This window comes from Coffea arabica, chromosome 8c (genome assembly GCF_036785885.1).
Source record: "Coffea arabica cultivar ET-39 chromosome 8c, Coffea Arabica ET-39 HiFi, whole genome shotgun sequence".
NCBI lineage: Eukaryota > Viridiplantae > Streptophyta > Magnoliopsida > Gentianales > Rubiaceae > Coffea > Coffea arabica.
This window is the reverse complement of record NC_092325.1, coordinates 44,625,648-44,648,135: the sequence shown is the minus strand read 5'-3', so window position 1 is coordinate 44,648,135 and position 22,488 is coordinate 44,625,648. Positions and strand designations below refer to the sequence as shown.

Below are 22,488 nucleotides of genomic sequence, written 5' to 3'. Positions count from 1 at the left end.
GATGGCAATGAGGAAATCATAGGCTTGTTTGTAAAGTGGGGAGAAAGTTTCAAGGAAAATCCGACCATCAGCACAAGCCCATAATGGCCGATTGGCATGATCAGGTTTAAGTTCCAATTCTGTAAAATCCCACTTCTTTCCTTCACCTTAATAACATCAAAACCACAAGACAATTAACAAATTGTTCAAAATAAAAAATCATTCTTGCATAAAACGAATGAGCCAATCTCAAAACGCGGCAGGATTCAAAGTGTAAGCCAGTACCATCTCGATAATCATCATCGATATCTTCTGCATAAGAAGGATCATAATCTTCAACAGCTGTGCTTCTATGCTCCTACATACAGAATAACAGCTAACTTAATCGAAAAAAAAAGCAAGGAATTTACGAGTCATAAAAAATGAAGAACAAACAAGTGGTGGAAATAAAGGACCTTGTTGGAGAACTTGATCTTTTTGCTGGGTCGAACTTTATCACCTGAGATTGCAAAGATTTTTTTCATTAATTTGTTGATCGAATTACTCGTACCGTTGATATAGAACAATAATTTCAATTCAATTCAATAAGCTGCTTTAATTTTTTTATCTGCAACAAAATTCAGCATTTTTTGGGCAGTAAAGAGTACCGTTTCCCATTGTTTTAGATTTATGGATTCTGTAAAACTTCAAGTAGAGTTGTTTCTAGCTCGCAGCTATTCGGTGGGGGAGGCAGGATATATATATGAAGGACTCGTGACGTGACCGACTCAGTGACGACATGGTTTTTGCCCTTTAATTTATTTTATTATAGTATTTCTAGTACTTTAATTAATCGATATTTTTCACTAGAATTGCTAAAATATGATGCATTTTGGATGCAAAAGATCGAGTTCTTAGTTTGCAGATACATATTTTAGGCTAAAAATGAACTAATTCTTTATTTATGATGTACTATTAACCTTTTGTCATGCATGATCTTTATCAAAATTTAATTGAACTGATCAATTATCACGTTTCAATTATTTTATATCTAAAAGAAAAATAAAAAAAAAGACTACATACTGTGTTAAAAGCAAAAAAAAAAAATTCCTAAAATTAGGCTACTAAATTTGATACTATATGTTTGTTTTTCATTTTTTGACAAGATTTTTGTTGCTTACTAATTAGTCAATAATGTTTTTCACTAGAATTGCTATATATGTATACTCAAGTTCTTAGCACATAGCCACGAATATCGTGCTATAATGGATTAATTATTAAGTCAGATAACCTATTCTGCTGTACTTCTCTCACCTGCCTATTTCGTTTAATTGGATTACTTGTAATTTAGTCAATAGTCATGATTTATATCTATAAGTAAAGAAATTAATTATTTGAAAAATTATTTAATTAGCACAAAATTTTGATTTCCAGCATAGCATTTCAAGAATCAATTAGACCATTTAGTCATTAATTTGTCAATTTGTCAAATAAGCTTTTTCAACTTTTTGGGAGAACACCTATACATTCAGTAGAATAGCCTTTTGTAACAACAAATGAAAACATGTAAGTTAATTTTAAAAATCTGATTTTCAAGAATCTAATTTATACAAAATCAGCTTTTACAGAACAAGCCGGTGCTCAGCCTCAAAACAAAACATAGGTGGAAAAGCACCAAGCCGTGCTCGAAACGTGGCTTTTTTCACCCTCTGCCCGATCCAATCCGGGTGAACCGTTGCTTCACAGTTGACACTTGACACCCGGCTTGGTGCATTAGCTCATAACCGGTTCTGCACCAAGACTACATCGTTTTTCCCTGCAGTCGTCAAAACTGAAAAAGCATTTCAAGGTTTCTCCTCGTCGTCCCCTCCTCTCAACGGTGGCTTCTCGCAATTTTCCTCCTCCCCAGACCACTCTGAGGAAGCCGTCGCCGTTATCCGTTGCCATTCCGATCGCCGGAATCCAGGTTTAAACAAATTAATCGAAAATGAGCGGACACGACTCGAAGTATTTTTCCACCACAAAGAAGGGTGAAATCCCTGAACTCAAAGAAGAACTCAATTCCCAGTACAAGGTGTTTTTTTCCCTATATTTATCGTGTGTATATTTTAACTTCGTTTCCTTCGTTTCCTTCGTTTTATTTATTTATATTGAGCTAATTGTGAGCATTTTTAAGCTGTGATTTTGATCTGCTTGAATTAGGCAGTTTGTGTAGTGATTTCTCCACCTATTAATTAGACTCGTCATCAGATCTAATGCATTTTTCGTTTAGTTTATTTGTAAAGCTGTTCTACGGTGTCATTTTATCAGTCGATCTGCGTTGCAACTCTAATTCCGTCTTGATTTGCAGCAACCAAGCTTCAATTTCAGTTCAGTGAATCGTGTTTCTTCTGCTAATGCAAATGAAAGAAATTAGATTCGACAGAATATTCCAGTTATGTAGCAATTTTTTACTGGTGAAGAATTGTCAGATTTTGAGATTTAAGAATTCATTATAGTGGTTGATTTGATAATTTAAGCAGCTCGATCCTAATTGATGAACGTTTGCACTTCAACTTTGGGTATGTGGATTTGCATAATTTGAGTGGCTGGATCCTCAGTGTTAATGTTTACCCCAGAATTGGCATGTTAATTGTGAAATGATTGTTTGTTTACTGGATCAAGTAAGCTTTATATGAAGTAGTTTGACAAGCTAGTTCAATTACATTTAAACATTTAAATGTGCTATTGGTATTTCTCAAGTCTCTAGTGCTTTATACTGAAGAAGCAGTTGCCTGTTTGATGGAAATATAGGACTACATTGCGTCACTACGATAATTTTCTGTAGACATTAATCGACATTTTGGCTTGTTATATTCTTTCAGACTGGGGATTTTGGATTCTAGTGTAACTAATGGGTTATTAGTAATAGATAATCCACATTGTACTGTGTTTATTTGTCTGAGAACTGGAGATATTTTTCATTTTTGCCCTTTATTTTTTAGAAATCTGATCATTTATTGTGTCAACTCTCACACTCAGGATAAGAGAAAAGATGCAGTTAAAAAAGTCATCGCTGCTATGACTGTTGGGAAAGATGTATCATCGCTCTTCACTGATGTTGTGAACTGCATGCAAACTGAGAATTTGGAGCTCAAGAAGCTTGTTTACTTGTATCTCATAAATTATGCTAAAAGCCAGCCAGATCTTGCTATTCTTGCTGTAAATACATTTGTAAAGGACTCACAAGACCCAAATCCTTTGATTCGTGCACTGGCTGTGCGTACTATGGGTTGCATTCGTGTTGATAAAATCACAGAATATCTTTGTGACCCACTCCAACGCTGTCTCAAGGTTATTTCACCAACTTTTTCTGCATCTTCCTGTGTGTTTTATTTGTTCTTGTTATATTGGATTTACTTTTATTGTAACACAACAGTGGGACCATAGCATTATCCTAACTAAAACCACTACTTTTTCCTATATTCTTTTCTCAGGATGAAGATCCATATGTTCGCAAGACAGCTGCTATTTGTGTTGCTAAACTTTATGACATCAATGCTGAGCTGGTCGAGGATAGGGGTTTTCTGGAAGCTCTTAAGGATTTGATATCTGACAACAATCCAATGGTTGTAGCAAATGCTGTTGCAGCTCTTGCAGAGATTCAAGAACATAGCAGTAAACCAATTTTTGAGATCACCAGTCACACATTGTCAAAGCTTCTGACTGCTCTTAATGAATGCACTGAGTGAGTTTGTAAAGCTACTGATTTTCATGTAGTAAAAGTCCTTTGTACTTTTAATTTACCTGCCATTTTGTAAGACTGTAGTCACATGTTGTTCGGCTTATATGGTGCTTCTTTGGAATATCTAATCAACCCAAAAGGAAACTGAATGTGACATTATTTGGACTTTTGGCACATGCACTTAAACTCACTGTCACGCAAAAGATGTTTATTATAGATGTGCAAATCTCATGCTACATGGATGGCATTGGTGGAATCTTGTCTTCCATGCAAGCGTGAGAGCAGTCTAAATAGATCACTCCTTCCAGCCTCCTAAACTTTCACTTAGCTTAAAATATATTCAAAATTACTTAAACTTCTATCCTGATATCAGAAAAGGAGTTGGAATCATTTCCCGATGGCTTTCACTTGGCTTAAAATATAGTCAAAATTACTTTAACTTATATCCTGATATTGGAAAAGGAGTTGGAATCACTTCCCTATGGTTATCTGATCATCATACTCCCCAAAAGCCATACCAGAATTCTGCTTTTCACCTCCTAAACTTGTTTTAGCTGAATTTTTCTCAGGTTATTGAATTCCCAAACTTCTTGCATGTCCAAGAGGTGTCCTTTATGTTTCAAAAAAAAACCTGGAGATAAGAATTTTAACATGCTTCTGTGGATGTAGTTTATGGATCTACTAAAGCCAGTCAGGATAATTCGGTTCATGATTTTTCACTTTGGAGATTAGTTTGATAATTCCATTCCTGTACAGTGCCAATCACTATTTCCGATTGGACTGAACCATGTATTTGGGCATACTGAAAGTTTTAAAGATTTTTGGTACACTGGAGCACTAGTTGGTCTAATGGGTGCACCTTGTGCAAAGTTGCATCGAGCTCCAACAGTTGTCCTGTCATATATTCTGTAACTACTGATGTCTATTGCATTTTCTTTTGCTATAATGTTGGAAGACAGTTCTTCCTCAATAAATGTGGTAATGACATATGAGTGCAGGTGGGGTCAAGTTTTTATATTGGATGCTCTTTCCAAGTATAGAGCGGCTGATGCTCGTGAAGCTGAAAATATAGTTGAGCGAGTTACTCCAAGATTGCAGCATGCGAATTGTGCGGTTGTTCTTTCAGCAGTCAAGGTAGACGTGCTTTCCCTTTCCATCACCTTGAATAGAGTATTTCAGGAGTACTACAACACTACAGTTTTTCCCTTTTTCCGTTAATATGCAGATTGCTCTACATTTTTGCATTAATTTTGTGGCCTCGGATGAACTGTTATTGAGTGCTCTTATCTTTCTCATCTGGATTAGTTATTTGACTTTTTGATAATGATGTTGCAGATGATCCTTCAGCAAATGGAACTGATAACCAGTACTGACGTAGTTCGAAATCTCTGCAAGAAAATGGCTCCTCCCCTTGTTACTTTGCTTTCTGCAGAACCTGAGATTCAGTATGTTGCATTAAGGAACATAAACTTGATTGTACAGAAACGGCCAACAATCCTTGCCCATGAAATAAAGGTTTGGACATGGAATTTTCTCTGTTATTGGACCTTCCTCTGCTACTGGTTTGCACCTAGAAATTGATGATCAGAATCAAGGTGAACTGCTAATAGAATGCTTTTTTTTTTGTAGGTGTTTTTCTGCAAGTATAATGATCCAATTTATGTGAAGATGGAAAAACTGGAAATCATGATAAAGCTTGCTTCAGACCGGAACATAGACCAGGTAGGTAGAAGAGTTGGAGTTATCAAAGCTTTTCTCTTGTTGTTTTAGGTGATTAATGTTTTTATGTACACTTATATAGGTCCTGTTGGAGTTCAAAGAATATGCTACAGAAGTGGATGTGGATTTTGTCAGAAAAGCTGTCCGTGCTATTGGACGCTGTGCCATCAAGCTTGAGAGAGCTGCTGAGCGATGCATTAGTGTCTTGCTTGAGTTGATCAAGATTAAAGTGAACTATGTTGTTCAAGAAGCTATAATAGTCATCAAAGATATCTTTAGGAGATATCCTAACACGTGAGCACATTTAAGTTTCTATTTTGGGTTTTTTTTTCCTGTGTCCTTATAACTGGTATTTACCTAGTTTTTTTTTTCATTTTAGCTATGAATCCATCATTGCTACACTTTGTGAGAGCTTGGACACTTTGGACGAGCCAGAGGCAAAGGTACTACATTGTAATTGGAAAATCTGTTTGCTGTTATGAATTATCATGCATGAGTATCATTGAAGAAGTCTTGCTTGTAGTAGTATCTAATTTTTTTTATTTCTTTGTTGGAAGGCATCAATGATATGGATAATTGGTGAATATGCTGAACGAATTGACAACGCTGATGAGCTTCTTGAAAGCTTTTTAGAGAGTTTCCCTGAGGAACCTGCACAAGTCCAATTGCAGTTGCTCACAGCAACGGTCAAACTTTTCCTTAAAAAACCAACTGAAGGCCCACAACAGATGATTCAGGTATTTTGTCCCTTCTCGTTGCTTGGCAGGGATATTCATATGTGGATATTGGAATAGCTGCTCTAATCTTTTGGATTATGAGTTTATCAACTTTATACCAATGCCCTAAAAGGTAGATATACTTAGGCATGACTATTCCATGGTGAATTTGACCTCCATGGATTTGCCCCCCCAATGCCAAAAAAAACAAAAAACAAAAAAAAGGCAGGGTTTTTTCTGTGAAAGTTGTCCTGTTTCATTTGCTTTTGTATCCTCTTCCATGATCTGGAAATAAGGAGAATTTAATGAATACACTCTCAGGTTATGATATAATGTTTGATGCAACTTAATGTGGTTTCTGTCTGCATTTGATAATTATCAGTAGTGTTTGGAAAACAGTCTGTAATTTTACAAGGAGAATGTGAAAAAGACTCTCCTCCTCCTCTTCTTCTTCTTCTTCTTTTTTGCTTTTAATCATTGGAAGATTTCTTTTTTGCTTCATTGCAAGGGTGCAGTTCTTAATTAGAAGCATGGTTTCATTTCACTTCTCAAGTCCTGCCCTCTATATACTGTTTTTCATATGCATCTTCTCTATGTCTTTTACACGTAGGTTGTGTTGAATAATGCAACAGTGGAGACTGACAATCCTGATTTGCGAGATCGTGCCTACATATATTGGCGTCTTCTCTCAACTGATCCAGAGGTGTGCAACTTTGCCTCACTTTATTTGTCTACCCTTGTATCCATCAAATCTTTAATGAGAGAAAAATATGTTAAATCAACTGATCTATGCTGCTGGAAATTGCATTTTACTATGTTGCGGTAGTAGAAAGTTATTTCAGAACACGTGTAGCATAGAGTGCAAAACTCACTTAACAGTGTAAGGACCTACTCTTTATGTCTCTCAGGCAGCGAAGGACGTCGTGCTAGCTGAAAAGCCTGTGATTAGTGATGACTCAAATCAACTTGACCCATCTCTACTTGATGAGCTTCTAGCAAACATAGCTACTTTATCCTCTGTCTATCACAAGCCCCCTGAAGCATTTGTAACTCGTGTTAAGACCTCTCAGAGAACTGAGGAAGATGACTTTGCTGATGGAAGTGAAACAGGAAATTCTGAATCACCTGCCTATGCACCTGACAGCAGTACTTCACCACCAGCTTCTTCAAGTTCTGCCCAGTATGCAGGAAGGCAGGCAGTGGCTGCTCCAGCTGCATCTGCAGCTCCTGCACTTGTGCCTGATTTGCTTGACTTGGGCTTGGATAATAGCAGTGCTATTGTGTCTGTTGATCAGCCTGCAACTCCTGCTGGGTACGTACCCTGCCCTCATGTGATATTGCGATTAAGTGTAAGATTGTGTTAGATGAAGCAGACATAGGGCCTATATAAATGTTAAACTGGATATTTCAGAAGACTTACTTTTGTGTTATTTTATTTTAAATTCTTGTAGACTGGTTATGGCAAGAACTCTAACAAGCAGTCTTTAAATGCAGCCCTCCTTTGCCTGTTCTATTACCAGCTGCTACTGGTCAGGGTTTACAAATCAGCGCGCAGCTTGTACGAAGAGATGGACAAATATTTTACAGCATGTTGTTTGAGAACAACTCCCAGATTCCACTTGATGGTTTCATGATCCAATTTAACAAGAATACATTTGGCCTTGCTGCTGGTGGACCACTGCAGGTTGTTACTCAAAGTCTTATTTCATTTCTGGATGTTCTTAGATAGATCCATCTTACATATCTTTCAAATTGGAATAGTGAACTAGTTCTCACTTTACCTTTATGTACCACTTTTCTCTGTATTATTAACATCTTCTTGTCTATCAGGTTCCCCAATTGCAGCCTGGGACTTCTGCAAGTACCCTTTTGCCTATGGTTCTGCACCAGAATATATCCCCTGGTCCTCCGAGTACACTTCTGCAAGTTGCTGTGAAAAATAATCAACAGCCTGTATGGTACTTCAGTGATGCAGTATCATTCCTGGTATTTTTTGCCGAGGATGGGAAAATGGAACGCAGCACTTTTCTTGAGGTAAACAGAGAAGGTTTCTTATATCATGTCTGTCATTGGGGTTTGACTGTTTGGTAACTGAAGCATTAGCCACTACCATGCTTCTGTGAACAATTCCAGCCATTAGTATTACCTGCAATTATTTATATGCTATTGCATATGTTCTTTGTTCTTTGTTGGGATTACTGGCAGTTTTGGTGAAAGCTCAAAAGATGTCCTTTGAGTTTCTGAAAATCAACTTTACGTTGCAAACAGATATTCAATGTAAACTAAGAGCTGCAGATTGAAATTTGCATTTCATAGCATGTTTGTTAACATTGTCCTCGTATACATTTCCTTGTACTGTGAAGCATGTATTTCGTCTATATTTTCCACATGGTCATTTGTTTATCCAGTGTGAGTTACAATGCTATAGGTGTACTCATGATTGTTTGGTTAGAAAGACAAATATCTTGAAACTGATTGTTGTGTTGATCCATGTTGCAGACATGGAAGTCATTACCTGATTCAAATGAGGTATCAAAGGACTTTCCAGGGATTGTGATGAATAGTGTGGAAGTAACCCTGGATCGGTTGGCTGCTTCTAATATGTTTTTCATTGCCAAGCGCAAGCACGCAAACCAGGAAGTGCTATATCTTTCTGCAAAAATTCCGAGTGGAGTTCCTTTCTTAATTGAAATCACAGCTGTTATTGGAATACCTGGTCTGAAGTGTGCAATCAAAACGCCTAGTCCTGAATTGGCTCCACTTTTCTTTGAAGCCCTCGAGAACCTTCTCAAGAGCTAATATATATTCTTCCTGATGATTTTCCTCTCGTCTACTGATTCAGTTTTGGTTTTACTATTCGATGAGCGTGTCTTCCTTTCTCTTTTCTCCTGTGTAAAATCTGTAGGCTACTGAGATTCCCGCTTGGTTGTTTTACTTCAACCTCTACTTCTTAGCTTTCTAGAGTCCATTAGTTCGACCACAGCTGGCTGAATTCTATAGTCTTCTTATTGCACAGAATTTTGATGAAATGTAAAATTATTCCCATGTATCCACAAAAGGAAATTTGCTGATTTTTATTCTTTCTAGATGTCTATCCCAATTTTAAAAGGTGCAGCCAGGGCATGTAGCGGTTGACGAGGTAATTCGACGGGTGTTTCTATTTGTCGTGATGATTTTATTTTATATTATTATTGTTATCACAACCTGATTGGAGCTTGTGAATTTTACCACTTGAATAGAAATGTAACAATCATTTAGCTTTAGGAACGAAATAAGCTACTCTCTTTCTGGAAGAAAAAAGGATGATCTGCTAGGAAATTATTATAATGACAGTTACGTTACTACAAAAGATCAGATGACGAGCGGGATTTTTTTTTTCCCCTTTTGGGTACGAAAGTTGCAGCTCGGAGCGTAAATTTTAAGAATTTCACGAGCAGGTGAAAATGCTTCAGGGTTCACTTCTATAGTTCTATTCCCTCGCCTTACTTACGAGGGGCTAAAACAAAATGTGGTTTCCAAGCATTTTACCCAAGGCTTTAGCCATGAGGAGTAAATAGAATGAATACTTCACTTGGTAGATTCACTATTCATTCAGTTTGGGTTCTACTTCTTCTCTGCAAAGTATTAAAACATGCATGGAGATTCAACATTAAGTGCAGGACAGGAGCAACGAATGGAGACACAGCTTTAACTGTGCCAATCAAGGGTTGATATCTATTTGCATCATATCCTATTATTGTCTAACCACTACTTACAATGCGATGTATTCTTTCACACCAGTCCCACCCTCAGAGAGGTTCGCGTTATCCGTTGTATTCAAACTTGGTAAAGTTTAATTAACGAATTTTTCAAAGTTTAAAAAAAAAATCTTTTTTTTTTAAATTAAACTTCTGCTGCTTCTGAAAAGTTCCATATTAACAGAGTCTGATTATCTAGCATCATAAATGCACCCTAATTACTTTGCTTCTATTTTTGAATATTCTTTTTGCTTTCCTTATGACCATGGTTTAAAGACCTAGCCGAGACCAAAACGATTCGGTCGAGTCGTCATCAGAACAGGACTTTCCAATCTGATACCGAAACGAGATAATTCCAAAATAATGAATCGCCGAAAATTCAACCGAGACGTCTCCGAGATGAATAGAAACGGCCAAAGTCATCCCGAGTCAATTTGAATTTTTATTATTTTTGCTAATTTTTTAATTATTTTTGTTTATCATATTGTTTACAATTTTTAAAATATTAAATATTTCCAAAATTTGCATCTCGCTAATATCGTAATTGATATGTCGAGACCGATGTGGAATGGTCCGGCCGCGACTGCAACCATGACCGCGACTTTGAACCATGCTTATGACCCTGCTTCATTTTGCTTCTATTTCTGAATCTTCTTCGCACACAAATGAAGAGTTGTGAACGTCGGGTCCCATTCATGTTTTCCTGCCTCTCCATCTCTATTTTGTATCTATCTATCAGGGCTTATCCATGAATCTCAAACCATACCTTTTGCTTTCTTGTTTGCTTGTTATATGCTGTTCGAGTGATGATGCGCAGACAAAGCAGGACTTGACTTCTATACAATTGAATCACTGTGTCAACAGCTCGTGGCCACCAGAGAGGGACTTAAGTTCCTAAAAATCTAAGGGTTGAGTACAATAACACTCCCTTGGTCTAGTTGGGTCTGCATATCCACTAGTCCCCTACCACAGCCTCCTTAGGCTCTCCCTCCCTTAGATTAGGATAGAGTAGGTTATACAAATATATTTTTGCTGACAAAAAAAAAAAGATTTCTATACAATTGATAGCTTCGCTATCTCCGAAAAGCTTGGGCCTTACGAATGATTAGTTTTCTTCTTGTGTAGGTGGTTCCAGGAGACAATACGGATGCATTTTTTGTTTATAAGCCCAATCATGTGAAGATTCCCGTGGAGTTGCATAATCTTCCTTTGGAGCCTCTTTTAAGTAATACTTCAGCTCACAATGAATCAGATTTTGCTTGGACTTATTTTGTTTTCGATGTTCAACAAGGTATTTCTGGACAAAACATTGCATATTAATATCGGTGCCTATACAAATATAAACTATGAACTGTATGTGCGATTTGGTGGGCTACCCTACCATCAATGAGAGATTGGGACTACTTTTACATAAACCAGACGAACAATAGTGGTATTGGCTCATCCATGTTCCAATTGTACGGTGCAAGTGCAAGGACAGTAAGCGCTTACCTACTATACCCCAGATAAGGAATCTGGAGTTTTGGGTTGAGGCATCCAATGCTAAGTAATGCTCTTTCCAGAACTGTATTGTCTGTTTCAGTTGAAAGTTGCCCGAATCATTGCTCTGATCATGGGACATGTAAATCCAACAAGAAGACAGAGGGACCAAGCCCCTACGGGTAACGCACACTACATTTTTAGCAAAGAAATTCCATCACTTGCACTTCCTTGTGCAAACTGAGCACCAAACTTTGTCGATTTTCGGTCTTCAGTGGTCCGAGAAATAGGAATCTCTCGGTTCCTAGACTTCAATGATGAGGATGTGAATCAATCACCCACCTTGTTTTTTTTCTCAATGGGATCTTTACTACTTCAACCACACCTATAGAATTATTTTGTTATCAATCTCAGCTGACCATTTCTCACTTCACTTTAGTCACATCCAGATGCTAAATTTAAAAAGCCTTTTTGCTTCATAATTGTAAATTCTAAGATACTGATGAAGAACTGGCTGCTGCTTCTGTATGTAGTTCATGGACTCCTGGCTCTCTTTTATGGCTGTGGTAAGCACCTTCATTTATCTAACCTTCATCAATGAAGGTTTAAGAAGAACAACACACACCATCTCCTCAGTTGTTACAGCATTGATAGCCATAAATGGTCCAACCAAATATGTCCTATTAAATACCATCTACCCTATCAAGATCAGATTTCCAATATATTCCTTCCTTCTCCAAGCAAAATTATTCCCTCTGAACTGTGCAGGTCAAGAAATATTCCTCTTGTACTGGCAATTGGAGCTTTGGGTCTACTGTTTGCATGGTTAATGAAACTTTTCAGTGCATTCAAGTCTAATTCACTGAGATCCAATTGGAATTTTCAGCATAGGTATGTCGGATTCCATTCATTGCACACCAAAAATCCTTGTGATTCCACAACTTGTTTCTGTTTCAGTTTCCTGCATCCTTTTTATTGAAAAACTTTTAAACTTGTCTAGATTGCTCAGGCTCAGGTCATGGTTGCCTGATCTTAAAAAGGCGCTCAATAAGCGTTTCAAATGGCGATTTGTGTTGGCCGGCTTCATTGCAATGTCGATAGCTGCAGTGAGCTGGGATATGGAAAGCCTCGAGACATCCTGGATTTGGCACAGGTATTTTAATCAGTCTCTCATTACTGCTGTACTCCATCTAATTACACAAAACCAAACACTATTATATTACTGACTAGTTGAGCATTGGTTTTGCAGTGCTTGGCATGTGAGCATATATACATCTGCCTTCTTCTTCCTTTGCTCAAGATCAACTGTTCTGGACGGTGGTGGCAGTGAAGCAGTGGAAGATGATGCAAGATCTCTAACAGTTCAGTAGGCTAGCCGTCGAAGATCTTTTTTGTGCACGCTACTAGTACTTGTAAAAAAAAAAAAAGTAATGAATCTAAAGTGTGACCGAATTTTCACTTACTAGCTGGGTAGAGTGGATATAAAATTATACTACCACAATTATTAGTGCTCCAAATTCTTGAATTTGATCAATCTTTGTACTATCTTGAATGTTAAAAAAAATGTAGGAATGGAAGTATTTTCTTTTTTTTCATCTTTTTATATTTTTTTTCAAACTTTCGGAGGATAGGGATGATAAGTGTATACTTCAAGTCCGAAAGAAAAGTATCTCTACAAAATATGCAATGTTTACAATTCAAATTTATCTTATTCTCTTTGGAATAGATTACACAAAAGATCAAAACATTAAGATTAGCATGTCAGAATCAGAACTTCAATTGCATGTATTTTGAAATTCTACAAATTGTGAAATTTTAGTTACTATTTGAAAACTCAAATTCGCTAGAAATTTAGCAACAGAGTCTCTAGCAGTGTGAGAATTCTTGAACCACCTAACACCAAAATTTCATGTCACCCTTTTTAAATGACACATTTTTTTTTTCAAATTACTATTCCCTTTGTATGATATGTGTACTTTTTTAGGAGAAACCATACAAATGATCATTCATACATTGGTTTTTGTACTTTTTTTTTATCCCTCACAAATGAAAAATGCATACTTTTTGTCCCTCCAAGGATATCTACTCGTGTTCTTGGTGGGAAAATACACCTCATACTTTGCAAACTTTATGAACAAAATTAGAAGATTTCAGGGAAAAAGGGAAAAATGTCTGCCACATTTCGTTCTCCTTTATCGTATTTTTCTAGCGATGAATGTGGTAGTAGTCATGACTGCTCCGACTACTGCACTGACAATGTTGCCCTTGATTGCCACCACTATCCATTACAAAATTTAACTTTTTCACTCAGTTTTTCAGGAAGAATCTAATTTTGACATTAGTTTTTGCAAAAAAAAAAAGAACAAAAATAGGTGAAAAATTAAAAAAAAATTGTGATAGGTAAATTTTGGCATAGTTAATATCGAAAAAATACGCCATTTTTTTTCTATTAGCAGTAAGATTTTATAAAAAATACGATATTAACACCAAAATCAAATTCAATGTACAATGTTTCTTCTATTTTTTCTACCTACATTTGTTTATTTTTTGTTAAAACAAATATCAAAAATCAAATTCTATACTAAAACTTGAGTGGGGAGTTAAATTTTTGTGAAATTTTGGGTCTGTTTGAGTTTGTCTTATACTAATTTTTTTACTAACTTTAGTTACAGTAACTTGAAAAAACTTCTCAAAGTTTTTTACCTATACACTTCAAAATACCCAAAACACATAAAAAAAAATTCCCTTCCCCTTTTCTTCTTCTTCCTCTCCCACCCCAATCCACCACCACCTCCGTCGCCAACCACCACCTCCGCCACCAGTTTCAACGCCGATCACCTCTTCCGGTACCGGTCTTCTTTTTTTTTTTTTTTCTCCCTCTCCCCGCCATCCTTCCTCTTTGCTCGATTTGATCCTCCCCTTTTTTTCTCCCTCTCCCTCTCTCTCACAACCCTTCCCTTCCCTGTTTGGCCGATCTGGTCGCGAGACCAGATTGCACCGGGAGAGGGTGAGGGTGGCGGGGGAAAAGTGGAGAAGGGGAGAGGGAAAATTGCAAAAAAAATAAAAATAAAAATCTGTTGCTGCTTCATCTGCCAGGGGGGACGGAGAGTTAGCGGGCGAGGGAAACGGAAAAGGGAAGTGAAGAGGAAGAGAGAGAAGAGGAGTGCTGGGGGAGGGAGAGGGAAGGGTGGCGGTAGGAGAAGGGGAGAGTAAAAAAGCAAAAAAAAAAAAGTTTTCTTTTACTGCTTCATCGACAGTTTCGGGAAAGGGAACATGGGAGGGAAAGGGATGGGAAAAGAAGCGAGAAGGGAGGAAAGGAAAGAAAAAAAAAAAAAAAGAAAAAAAAGAGAAAAGAAAATGAAAAGGAAAAAAAATTTCATTTTACAAAAGTTTTTCTACAACTTCTACAGTGATCTACAATAAAATTTCAGACAAACACTAAAAAAACTCACTTGATAAAAAAGTTGCCGACCGACAGCAACAGCATTAGCACGGTGATGGAAGGTAACCGTGGCCATTGCCATTATTGACTAGAAAAATAGGATAAGAAAGAAAAAACTATGAGGAATTTATAGTTTTTTCTCTTCTGGTTTTATCTCAAAATTTGTCAAATATGAGCAACACATGATTTTTTTTCCCGACAAGAATATTAGTAAAAATAAACCAAGGGACTAAAAATATGTTTTTTTTTTCAATTTATGAGAGATGAAAATTCATTATTTCATAGTGAGAGACATAAAAGATACGAAACCAATATGTAAAATGATGAAAAAGTGTCATTTTATATGTAAGTGACATAAAATATACAATGTCAACTTATGATGAACTATTTGTCTGAATTTTTCTTTTTCCTTAATAACAAAAAGTTGGGATGGTTTTGACTTTAGTCACTGTTACAGTCAAAGCATGCTTTTAGAGTCATATGCCCCCTTTGACAAATGAGTTTTTTGAGTATTTGTTTAAAACTTTATTGTAATTTATTGTAAAAAAAAATTTAAATGTAAAATTCCTTTTATTTTCTTTTCCTTTTCTTTTTTTTCTTTATTTTTCCTTTTCTTTTCTCTCCTCTTCTTCTCCCTCACCTCACAACTCACCGGCCGCTGACAACGGCAATAGTAGCAACCGTTTTTTTTTCCTCTCCCCCCTCTTCTCCCTCTCTCTCTCCTCCCTTCCCTCTCCTGGTTGCCCAAGAGGGAGGGAAACGGGAGAGAGATGTGGTTGGGGAGAGGGGAGAGGAAGAGGAAGGAGGAGAGGGAGAGGGAGGAGAGAAAGGAAAAAAAATAGAGAAACTACTTTTGCCGGCTCCGGAAAGAATGTCAACCAACGGTAAAAGTAGTGGCTGGTTGAGGTAGGGGAGGAAGAAGAATAAAGAAAAGAGTTGAAATTTTTCTGTGTTTTTTGATATTTTGAAATATGTATTTTAAAAATTTTGAACAATTTTTCTAGGTTACTATAGTTAAAATTATTAAAAAACTTGTAAGAGAAAAACTAGGTAAAAAACCAGTTTTCCAAACAGGGCATAGTCACATGCATGCTAAGTAGAGATTACTTACTAACACAACTCAACATCGAGGTCACAACTTAATTATATTGACTCGTCTAAATCTACTCACCAATAACCTACATATTAATTTTGAATGGTCTAAATGGTACCCAATTACACTCATTCAATTGATGAGTAATGGGTTGATCCAATTATACTTATTATCTAATTATTACTCGCTCAAATCCATAGGGAGATTCAAACCTGTGTTTTGAAACTCAGACGGGACTAGCCAATTCAATCGATTGAACCAAAAATCGGGTAGGCATCCGATCTAAGTTATCTTAAAAAAACCGTGAAACAAAAACTTAGTCAAATCAGTCAAAAATTGGGTTTGACCGAAACCGAAAGAACCTTCGAACCAAGTTTTTTTTCCATCTTTCCTTTTTTACCTTTTCTATCTTCCTTTTTTTTATTCTTTCTTTTAACTACTCTTAAATCTTTTCACATATTTTATCATAAATCTCTCTCAAACAACTCCAATGGAAGATATAAGTTAAAAAAAGGGATAAAACATTAAAAAAAAGTAAAAAATTCACCTAGAAATATTTTATAGATTTTATGATTTGACCCCTAGAGTATTAGAAAACTATTATTACACCTAGAAACATTTTAGAACTTATAACTATAGCCCTAAACTTTTGTATTACTTTTCAAATAAGCCCTCCAATTTGGTTCTAAACTTGTTTTTTTTCCAAACGGTAACAGAAGGTTCTAAGCTTGTTAAATATGCATTAAATTATAAATTGCATAAATTGCTACTTAATTATACTACTTTATTTGTATTTTCTTGTAAAGTATTTTAGAAACATCAAACATACATTGAACCTATATTTCTTAGTATCAATATATTTTTAGAATTTTTACATAATATATTTATTTTTAAAATTAAATATATTTATGACATCACGAGGATGTCATCCAATTCTTGAATAGGTTCGATTGAATCGAATTTATTGACCACTGACCCCTAAACTTGAGCATGATTGCGGTCCGTCTGAGTTTCAAAACATAAACATGCAAATTCTTTAGGAAAAGGTAGCCCTAATCGACACGCGTTGGCGGTTTTTTAAGGTTGGGGTACCTAAAGTTGCCCCGCCTTTAGCTTTTGGGCAGAAATTAATCTACAGATAATTAAAGTCGCTCAACCTTGGCAACACGAGGGCCAAAAACGGAATTCACCATATGGGATGATTCCTTTGGCTCGGTATTTCACCCACAAAACGACCCTACTCATGCGCTAGGGCTTCGTCTTCACTCTCTCCGGTTCTTCTCAATCAAAATTAAAATCGAAATCAAGGTCAGCTTGACTTCATCTCGTCCCATTTTTGGACTTTTTTGTTAAACAAAATCTGCATATGAATTTTTTGTTTTTGCTTCGAAACAGAAATTTGATATCTGTTAGAGGAAATTTGTCTCTGTTTTTCTTTTCTATTTTTCCCCCCCGATTAAATGTTCTTTTCAGCTTCTGATAAGTAAAGAATGCTAATTTGTGAAGCCTATGAATATTATCAGCTCTTTTAGTGAAAAAGAAAATATTTTTGTTCCTCTTTAAGATCGTTTGAGGCTGATTTCATCTTTTTTTTCCTTGTCAAAATCACGCCTTTTTCCCTTCGGGGGTCTAAAATAGTTGCATTATTGAGTTAATTTCTCTTTTACATTCTTCATGTTTGTTTGATGATCCTTTTTTTCTTTATCTCTTCTCTCATAAACTATAATCAGTCTCAACTTTGAAGTCGTTTAATCGGTTTCCACTTTGAAGTCGTTCTTTCTCTATCATTTAGGAAGTACTACTTGGGTGGATGCGCATTTGAGCTTAGCTTGAATAATAATCAAATTGAGCTCAAACCCAATTTGGAGCTCATTAAGGATATCAAACCAAGATTGGAAAATAATAGTCTTCTGTTTGAGTAGGCTCGTTTCTACACCCCTTCTTCTGTTGTAAATACCTTGAGAATTTTACTTTAAAATTAGCTCATGAACGTAAATCAATTGTTGTATATATCATTTTAGTTTTTATTACGTCCTTTTTGTTTACTTTTGGATGCATGTAGGGCAGTTTTATCATGCTTAGTTTTTAAGGTTTTGATTAGGGCCTTTGTTTCCTTTGTTTAAAGCAGATGTCATATGCTAGAGACGGAAGGTGAGTCCATTCTTGCAAGATAGTATTGAAATCGTGAGCTTCTGTTCATTGAAATTTGGTTCTCCTGTTATGAAGTTGTCTTTACTATAAGTATTGCTAGGTCTGCTTCACCCCGCAGCTCTTTGTCTCCACCACCTAGGGTTCGTCGGTCAAGATCGTTATCAAAGTCTCCAAGGAGACGCTCCAGGTATATATTCTGAGTCAATGGTAAGTTATCCTATAAGGATTCCAAAATGTCGTGAATAACAATGAACCACAGAGTATTTGTAAATCATAGATGTGAACTGTAAGACCCAAAAGTTATTGATACTTATATTGCAACCTAATTTGAGTACTTGTATGCAGAATTGCATGTTTCTCGTTATATGCATTGCATCACTATATAATGATTTCTTGGTTTGTCCTTCTGGACTGCCTACATCAAGTATATTCTTTGGAAGGGCTTCTGTTAAAATGGTTATTTATCTTCTAGGAGTTTGTTCCCACTATATTTTTTTGGCCATTTGAAAATAAATCTCTCCTGCATCAAGTTTCATCCACTAGAATTACTTTATACTAGCCTTAACAAGGTTCTCAAGAATTTCACAATTCTATACCTAAATTTTTTTAATACATTTCTGTGAGGTAAATACATCAATCATGTTATCTTGAAAATTTTTATATTATTTTACATGACATGTAAGTCATATTTCCCCAGGAGCCGTGATTCTGCTGGCGCTGTTAATCCTGGGAATAATCTCTATGTAACAGGCCTGTCCACAAGGGTTACCAGCAGTGATCTTGAGAAGTTTTTTAACAGAGAAGGGAAGGTATGGTTTTTTTATTAGTGTATTCATCAAAATATACGTTGTTATTTGTGTTTCTCAACGTGTAGACATTGTTTTTCATTTTCTTTCTTACTTTTTTTGCTGGGCAAATGATGGTTAATTTTTGAGACATGAATTTGAGCGAATTTAGATACCTCGAATGCGTTTTATCTAAAATTTATTGAAAATTTTAATGCAAAACTAATATTGTAGATTCTGTTAGTCTGCAATCTTTAAATTCCAATTTCCGTAATCGAGTTGGGGGAAAAATGCATAACATTTTAGGGATATGTATAAAGAAGGATAGGTTGAGATTGTCAGCCATTCTACTTGTATAAAATCCATATATGTTGTTCTCCTTGCGTCTTTGATTTTTGAACCTTTTATGTTCCTATATTGCTATAACAGGTTCTGGTGATGCGGGTTTAACACAAGAAAATGTTGTCTTAGTATCAGAACTGAGCATCTGTTGATTTTTTGCGCATACCTAAAACTGGAAAATCTAGTGCATGGCTAAATGGTGGTGTAGATATATACGAAGAACAGTATCTTTTATCTATTTGGGTTGATTTGTTTCATTGTTCTTTCTGGTTTAAGGTTACTGAATGCCATCTAGTGACAGACCCCCGCACTAAAGAATCTCGTGGATTTGCTTTTGTTACTATGGAAACAAATGAGGATGCAGACCGTTGTATTAAATATCTGAATCGTTCGGTGATGGAAGGTCGATTAATTACTGTGGAGAAGGTACTGTCTATCTGTCAAAAGAGCGTGTTCATTGTAGTAAAATGTGACTGAAGTACTTCATTACCAGCTATTCTTATCTTCAGAAATGTTGCCTGGTAGATTGTGGCAGCAGGTCTGGTCTGTGTGGCTTCATCGAAGTCAAATTCTAAGCTCTAAAGTCTAAATCGTTGAACATATCCCTCACGACATGCGCTCTTCATCGACGTTTGAAACTCATCGAATCAACTCGAATATTTTCCAGAGGGTTGTAGGCCCCTTAATTCCTTTACCTCATCAGTAACAGAATCTGTATAGTAAACAATTCTGGCTGCTTCAGTTTTTCTGGTTTTCTTTCACGTCTGCATTTAATATTGAAGGTTTGTGTCTTGCTCCCGAGCTAAATAATAAAGGACTCAGTTTGAGGGGTCTGCAAACTGCTAGACTAAATCCTTTTTCTTTTTTTGGTACTGTTTTAAGTTGCATTAGTTGTCTAAGATGGGTTAAACTAGGATAAAACTGTATCTTAGGAAGCGTTAAAGAAAATAGTCTATTAAAATTGCTAGAAGATTGTGGGACTCATCCACACAACACGTTTGATATTTTTTTTCTCCTTTAAATACTATTCATGCCTAAAGCATGTTAGAGATCCTTTTTCTAGCAGAACTTGAACGAATACTGTGCATTCTGTCCATTTATGCAGGCTAAGCGTAAACGTGGTCGGACTCCAACCCCTGGAAGGTATCAAGGTCTGAGAGGAAGACGAGGTAATTTACATTTTGTCTTCCTGTGTGCTTGATTGCATTTACGGAACGAACCATGCAAGCTTTACTTGGTTGAAATTTTTGGTTGGCTTTGACTAGTTACTTTCTGTTGGTTTATGTAGGATATGGACCAAGACGGTCTCGTAGTTACTCACCTCGTCGACGCCATGATCGAGATCCATATCATAGGGATCATCGGGGAAGATCGCGCTCCCCCTATGGTAAGAGGGGTGACGATTATGACTCCTATGGAAGATACAGGGATCGTTCTGTGTCTCCCGGGGGTAGGGGCTATTCCCGAGCTTATTGATTTTATTGTGTTCATTTTCTTTTCCTGCTTTTGTCTTTGGGAGTGTCCTTTCATTAAACTGGACGTTGATTCTTCTGTGAATGATGAAACGGTTGCTTCTCCTACTCCGTATAGACTCTTTTTTTTTTTTTTTTTTAATGATTTCGAACTTCATCTTCTAATATTGAACGGAGAATTATTAATGGCACTATATTTTTTTGTTAATGGCACTTTTGCTATCATTTTTATCATATGATTTTCATTTATTAGTAGATCATACGATAAAATAAATAGGGGGAATGCTATTAACAAAAAGTAGAGTGCGATTAATAATAATATCTCAAGTGGGTATTTTCCATATTGTCTTAGTAATGGCCTATTTTAATACTAGCTCCGTTAATGCGAAGGAAATCAATAATACATTTCAATTGCCCTGGCCATCACCAGGGATGTTCTGTTGGATTTTTGCACCGGGTGTTCCATGTTTTAGCTTTAAATGCATGTTTCTGCGTGGAAGTTTGCAGCTGTCAATGCTTGTGGGATAAAAAAAAAAAAAAAAATTTCCGGGACGCTGTAGTCCCTACGGATTATTCATTTTACAACTGGTGAAATGCAATATTTAGTCGGGAGTATTTTGTTTTGTTTTCTTGTTTTGGGTTTTTCAAGTGATTGTTCTGTTCAAAATGCCTGTCGAATTTGGAGTAGTTTGAAAGCTTTTCTACCGGGTGGTAAGAAGGAACTGGAGTGAATTTACTGCAAGTCTACACCGTAATATGTTTTCAGGGTGTCTCGCAATCGCAACGGTGCCACAAGCCCATACCCCTAAAATGGTTTATATCTATTGTAGTTTGAACTTGCATCGTAGTCAGTAGGGTTAAAGAAAGTACCCTTCAAAGACAACAGAATTATTCTCCAGGTGATCAAAATCATCATCCGAATTCTCTGTTGTTGTGATTAGAGAGTAGAGACAATTATCTATTGACATTTATTTCATCACAATTGTTGGCGATGCGACAGCGATGGGTTGATACTTGATGGCGATGACTATCTGTACCTAAGATTAAAAGCAGCGTACCACATAAAACAACGCAGGCATACGTACAGATTTTTTACCAGTGCTTGTCATTTGAAACCACGTGCTATTAGGTCATTATTAGGTCTTAACTTGTTTGCAGATAAACCTCTGATCTACGTTTTTTTAAAAACTAATCTACATTTCTCGCCCTTCTTCTCATATTATCTGTCTTTAGAACTGTTGATAAGAGGATGTTATTAGGATTTCGAATTTAAGTGGCTAATATAGAAATAAACATAAGGGTATATACAGGCTGAGTAAAGCACAAATAATTATTATTTTTCTCGAGCTCAAACTTGAACAATCTATTTGTATTTCAACTCCATCGAATACTTATCTAATGTGGGAGATCCACTCGATAAATATTTAGGGAATTGAAACCCAGCTAAAAAAAAAAAAAAAAAAGACGAGCTCAAACTCATTTACTTATAAATAAAATGTGTACATTATCCAAAAGACATATACATTTTAGCAATTTCACACACACACACACACACATATATTTGAGTTGCTCGACAAGACAAGTATTGTATGATTTGTATCGCCATACTCCAGCTTAGCTCGTTGGGCTAATGAGTATAAAAGAGCTCCTCGTTATATTGAGGCTTGACAGCCCTATATAATTGGTTGTGTTTGGATTGCATTTTTCGTCATTTTTCATGGAAAAATTACTGTAGCGATTTGATATATGTGAGGGAAAAAGGTGATAAGAAAATGTGATCACGGAAAACGACAATATTTTCCGACGAAAACAAGCAATCCAAACATGGCCAATAAACATTCCAAAGGCTACCAAACAAATGTAAAAATTG

At 36.3% G+C, this 22,488-nt stretch overlaps 3 protein-coding genes across 10 annotated transcripts; all 3 read left to right on the top strand.

Moving 5' to 3' along the window:
* The first annotated feature begins 1,662 nt into the window (after positions 1–1,662).
* On the top strand, positions 1,663–9,197 carry LOC113706785 (beta-adaptin-like protein C). Its single transcript, XM_027228789.2, has 14 exons — positions 1,663–2,032; positions 2,980–3,291; positions 3,435–3,685; positions 4,681–4,816; positions 5,018–5,197; positions 5,312–5,404; positions 5,484–5,695; positions 5,781–5,844; positions 5,959–6,138; positions 6,728–6,820; positions 7,026–7,429; positions 7,612–7,801; positions 7,948–8,151; positions 8,617–9,197. The coding sequence occupies exons 1-14, from the start codon at positions 1,946–1,948 to the stop codon at positions 8,914–8,916; spliced, it is 2,706 nt and encodes a 901-aa protein (XP_027084590.2). The 5' UTR covers positions 1,663–1,945; the 3' UTR covers positions 8,917–9,197.
* A 2,475-nt stretch (positions 9,198–11,672) lies between these two features.
* On the top strand, positions 11,673–12,899 carry LOC113705410 (uncharacterized). Its single transcript, XM_027227256.2, has 3 exons — positions 11,673–12,224; positions 12,334–12,486; positions 12,583–12,899. Exons 1-3 carry the CDS (start codon positions 12,163–12,165, stop codon positions 12,701–12,703), a joined length of 336 nt encoding a protein of 111 aa, XP_027083057.1. The 5' UTR covers positions 11,673–12,162; the 3' UTR covers positions 12,704–12,899.
* A 3,952-nt stretch (positions 12,900–16,851) lies between these two features.
* LOC113705210 (serine/arginine-rich splicing factor SR45a) lies at positions 16,852–20,726 on the top strand. Of its 8 annotated transcripts, none has more exons than XM_072063691.1 (8): positions 16,852–17,176; positions 17,661–17,790; positions 17,997–18,019; positions 18,120–18,206; positions 18,770–18,828; positions 19,423–19,572; positions 20,252–20,315; positions 20,435–20,726. In XM_072063691.1, exons 3-8 carry the CDS (start codon positions 18,004–18,006, stop codon positions 20,620–20,622), a joined length of 564 nt encoding a protein of 187 aa, XP_071919792.1. In that variant the 5' UTR covers positions 16,852–17,176; positions 17,661–17,790; positions 17,997–18,003; the 3' UTR covers positions 20,623–20,726. The 8 variants fall into 8 exon arrangements, with proteins under 8 accessions (XP_071919792.1, XP_071919794.1, XP_071919793.1 ...); XM_072063693.1 differs by having other exon boundaries at positions 16,853–17,176; positions 18,138–18,206; XM_072063689.1 differs by having other exon boundaries at positions 16,854–17,176; positions 18,138–18,206; positions 18,717–18,828.
* Positions 20,727–22,488: the final 1,762 nt, after the last annotated feature.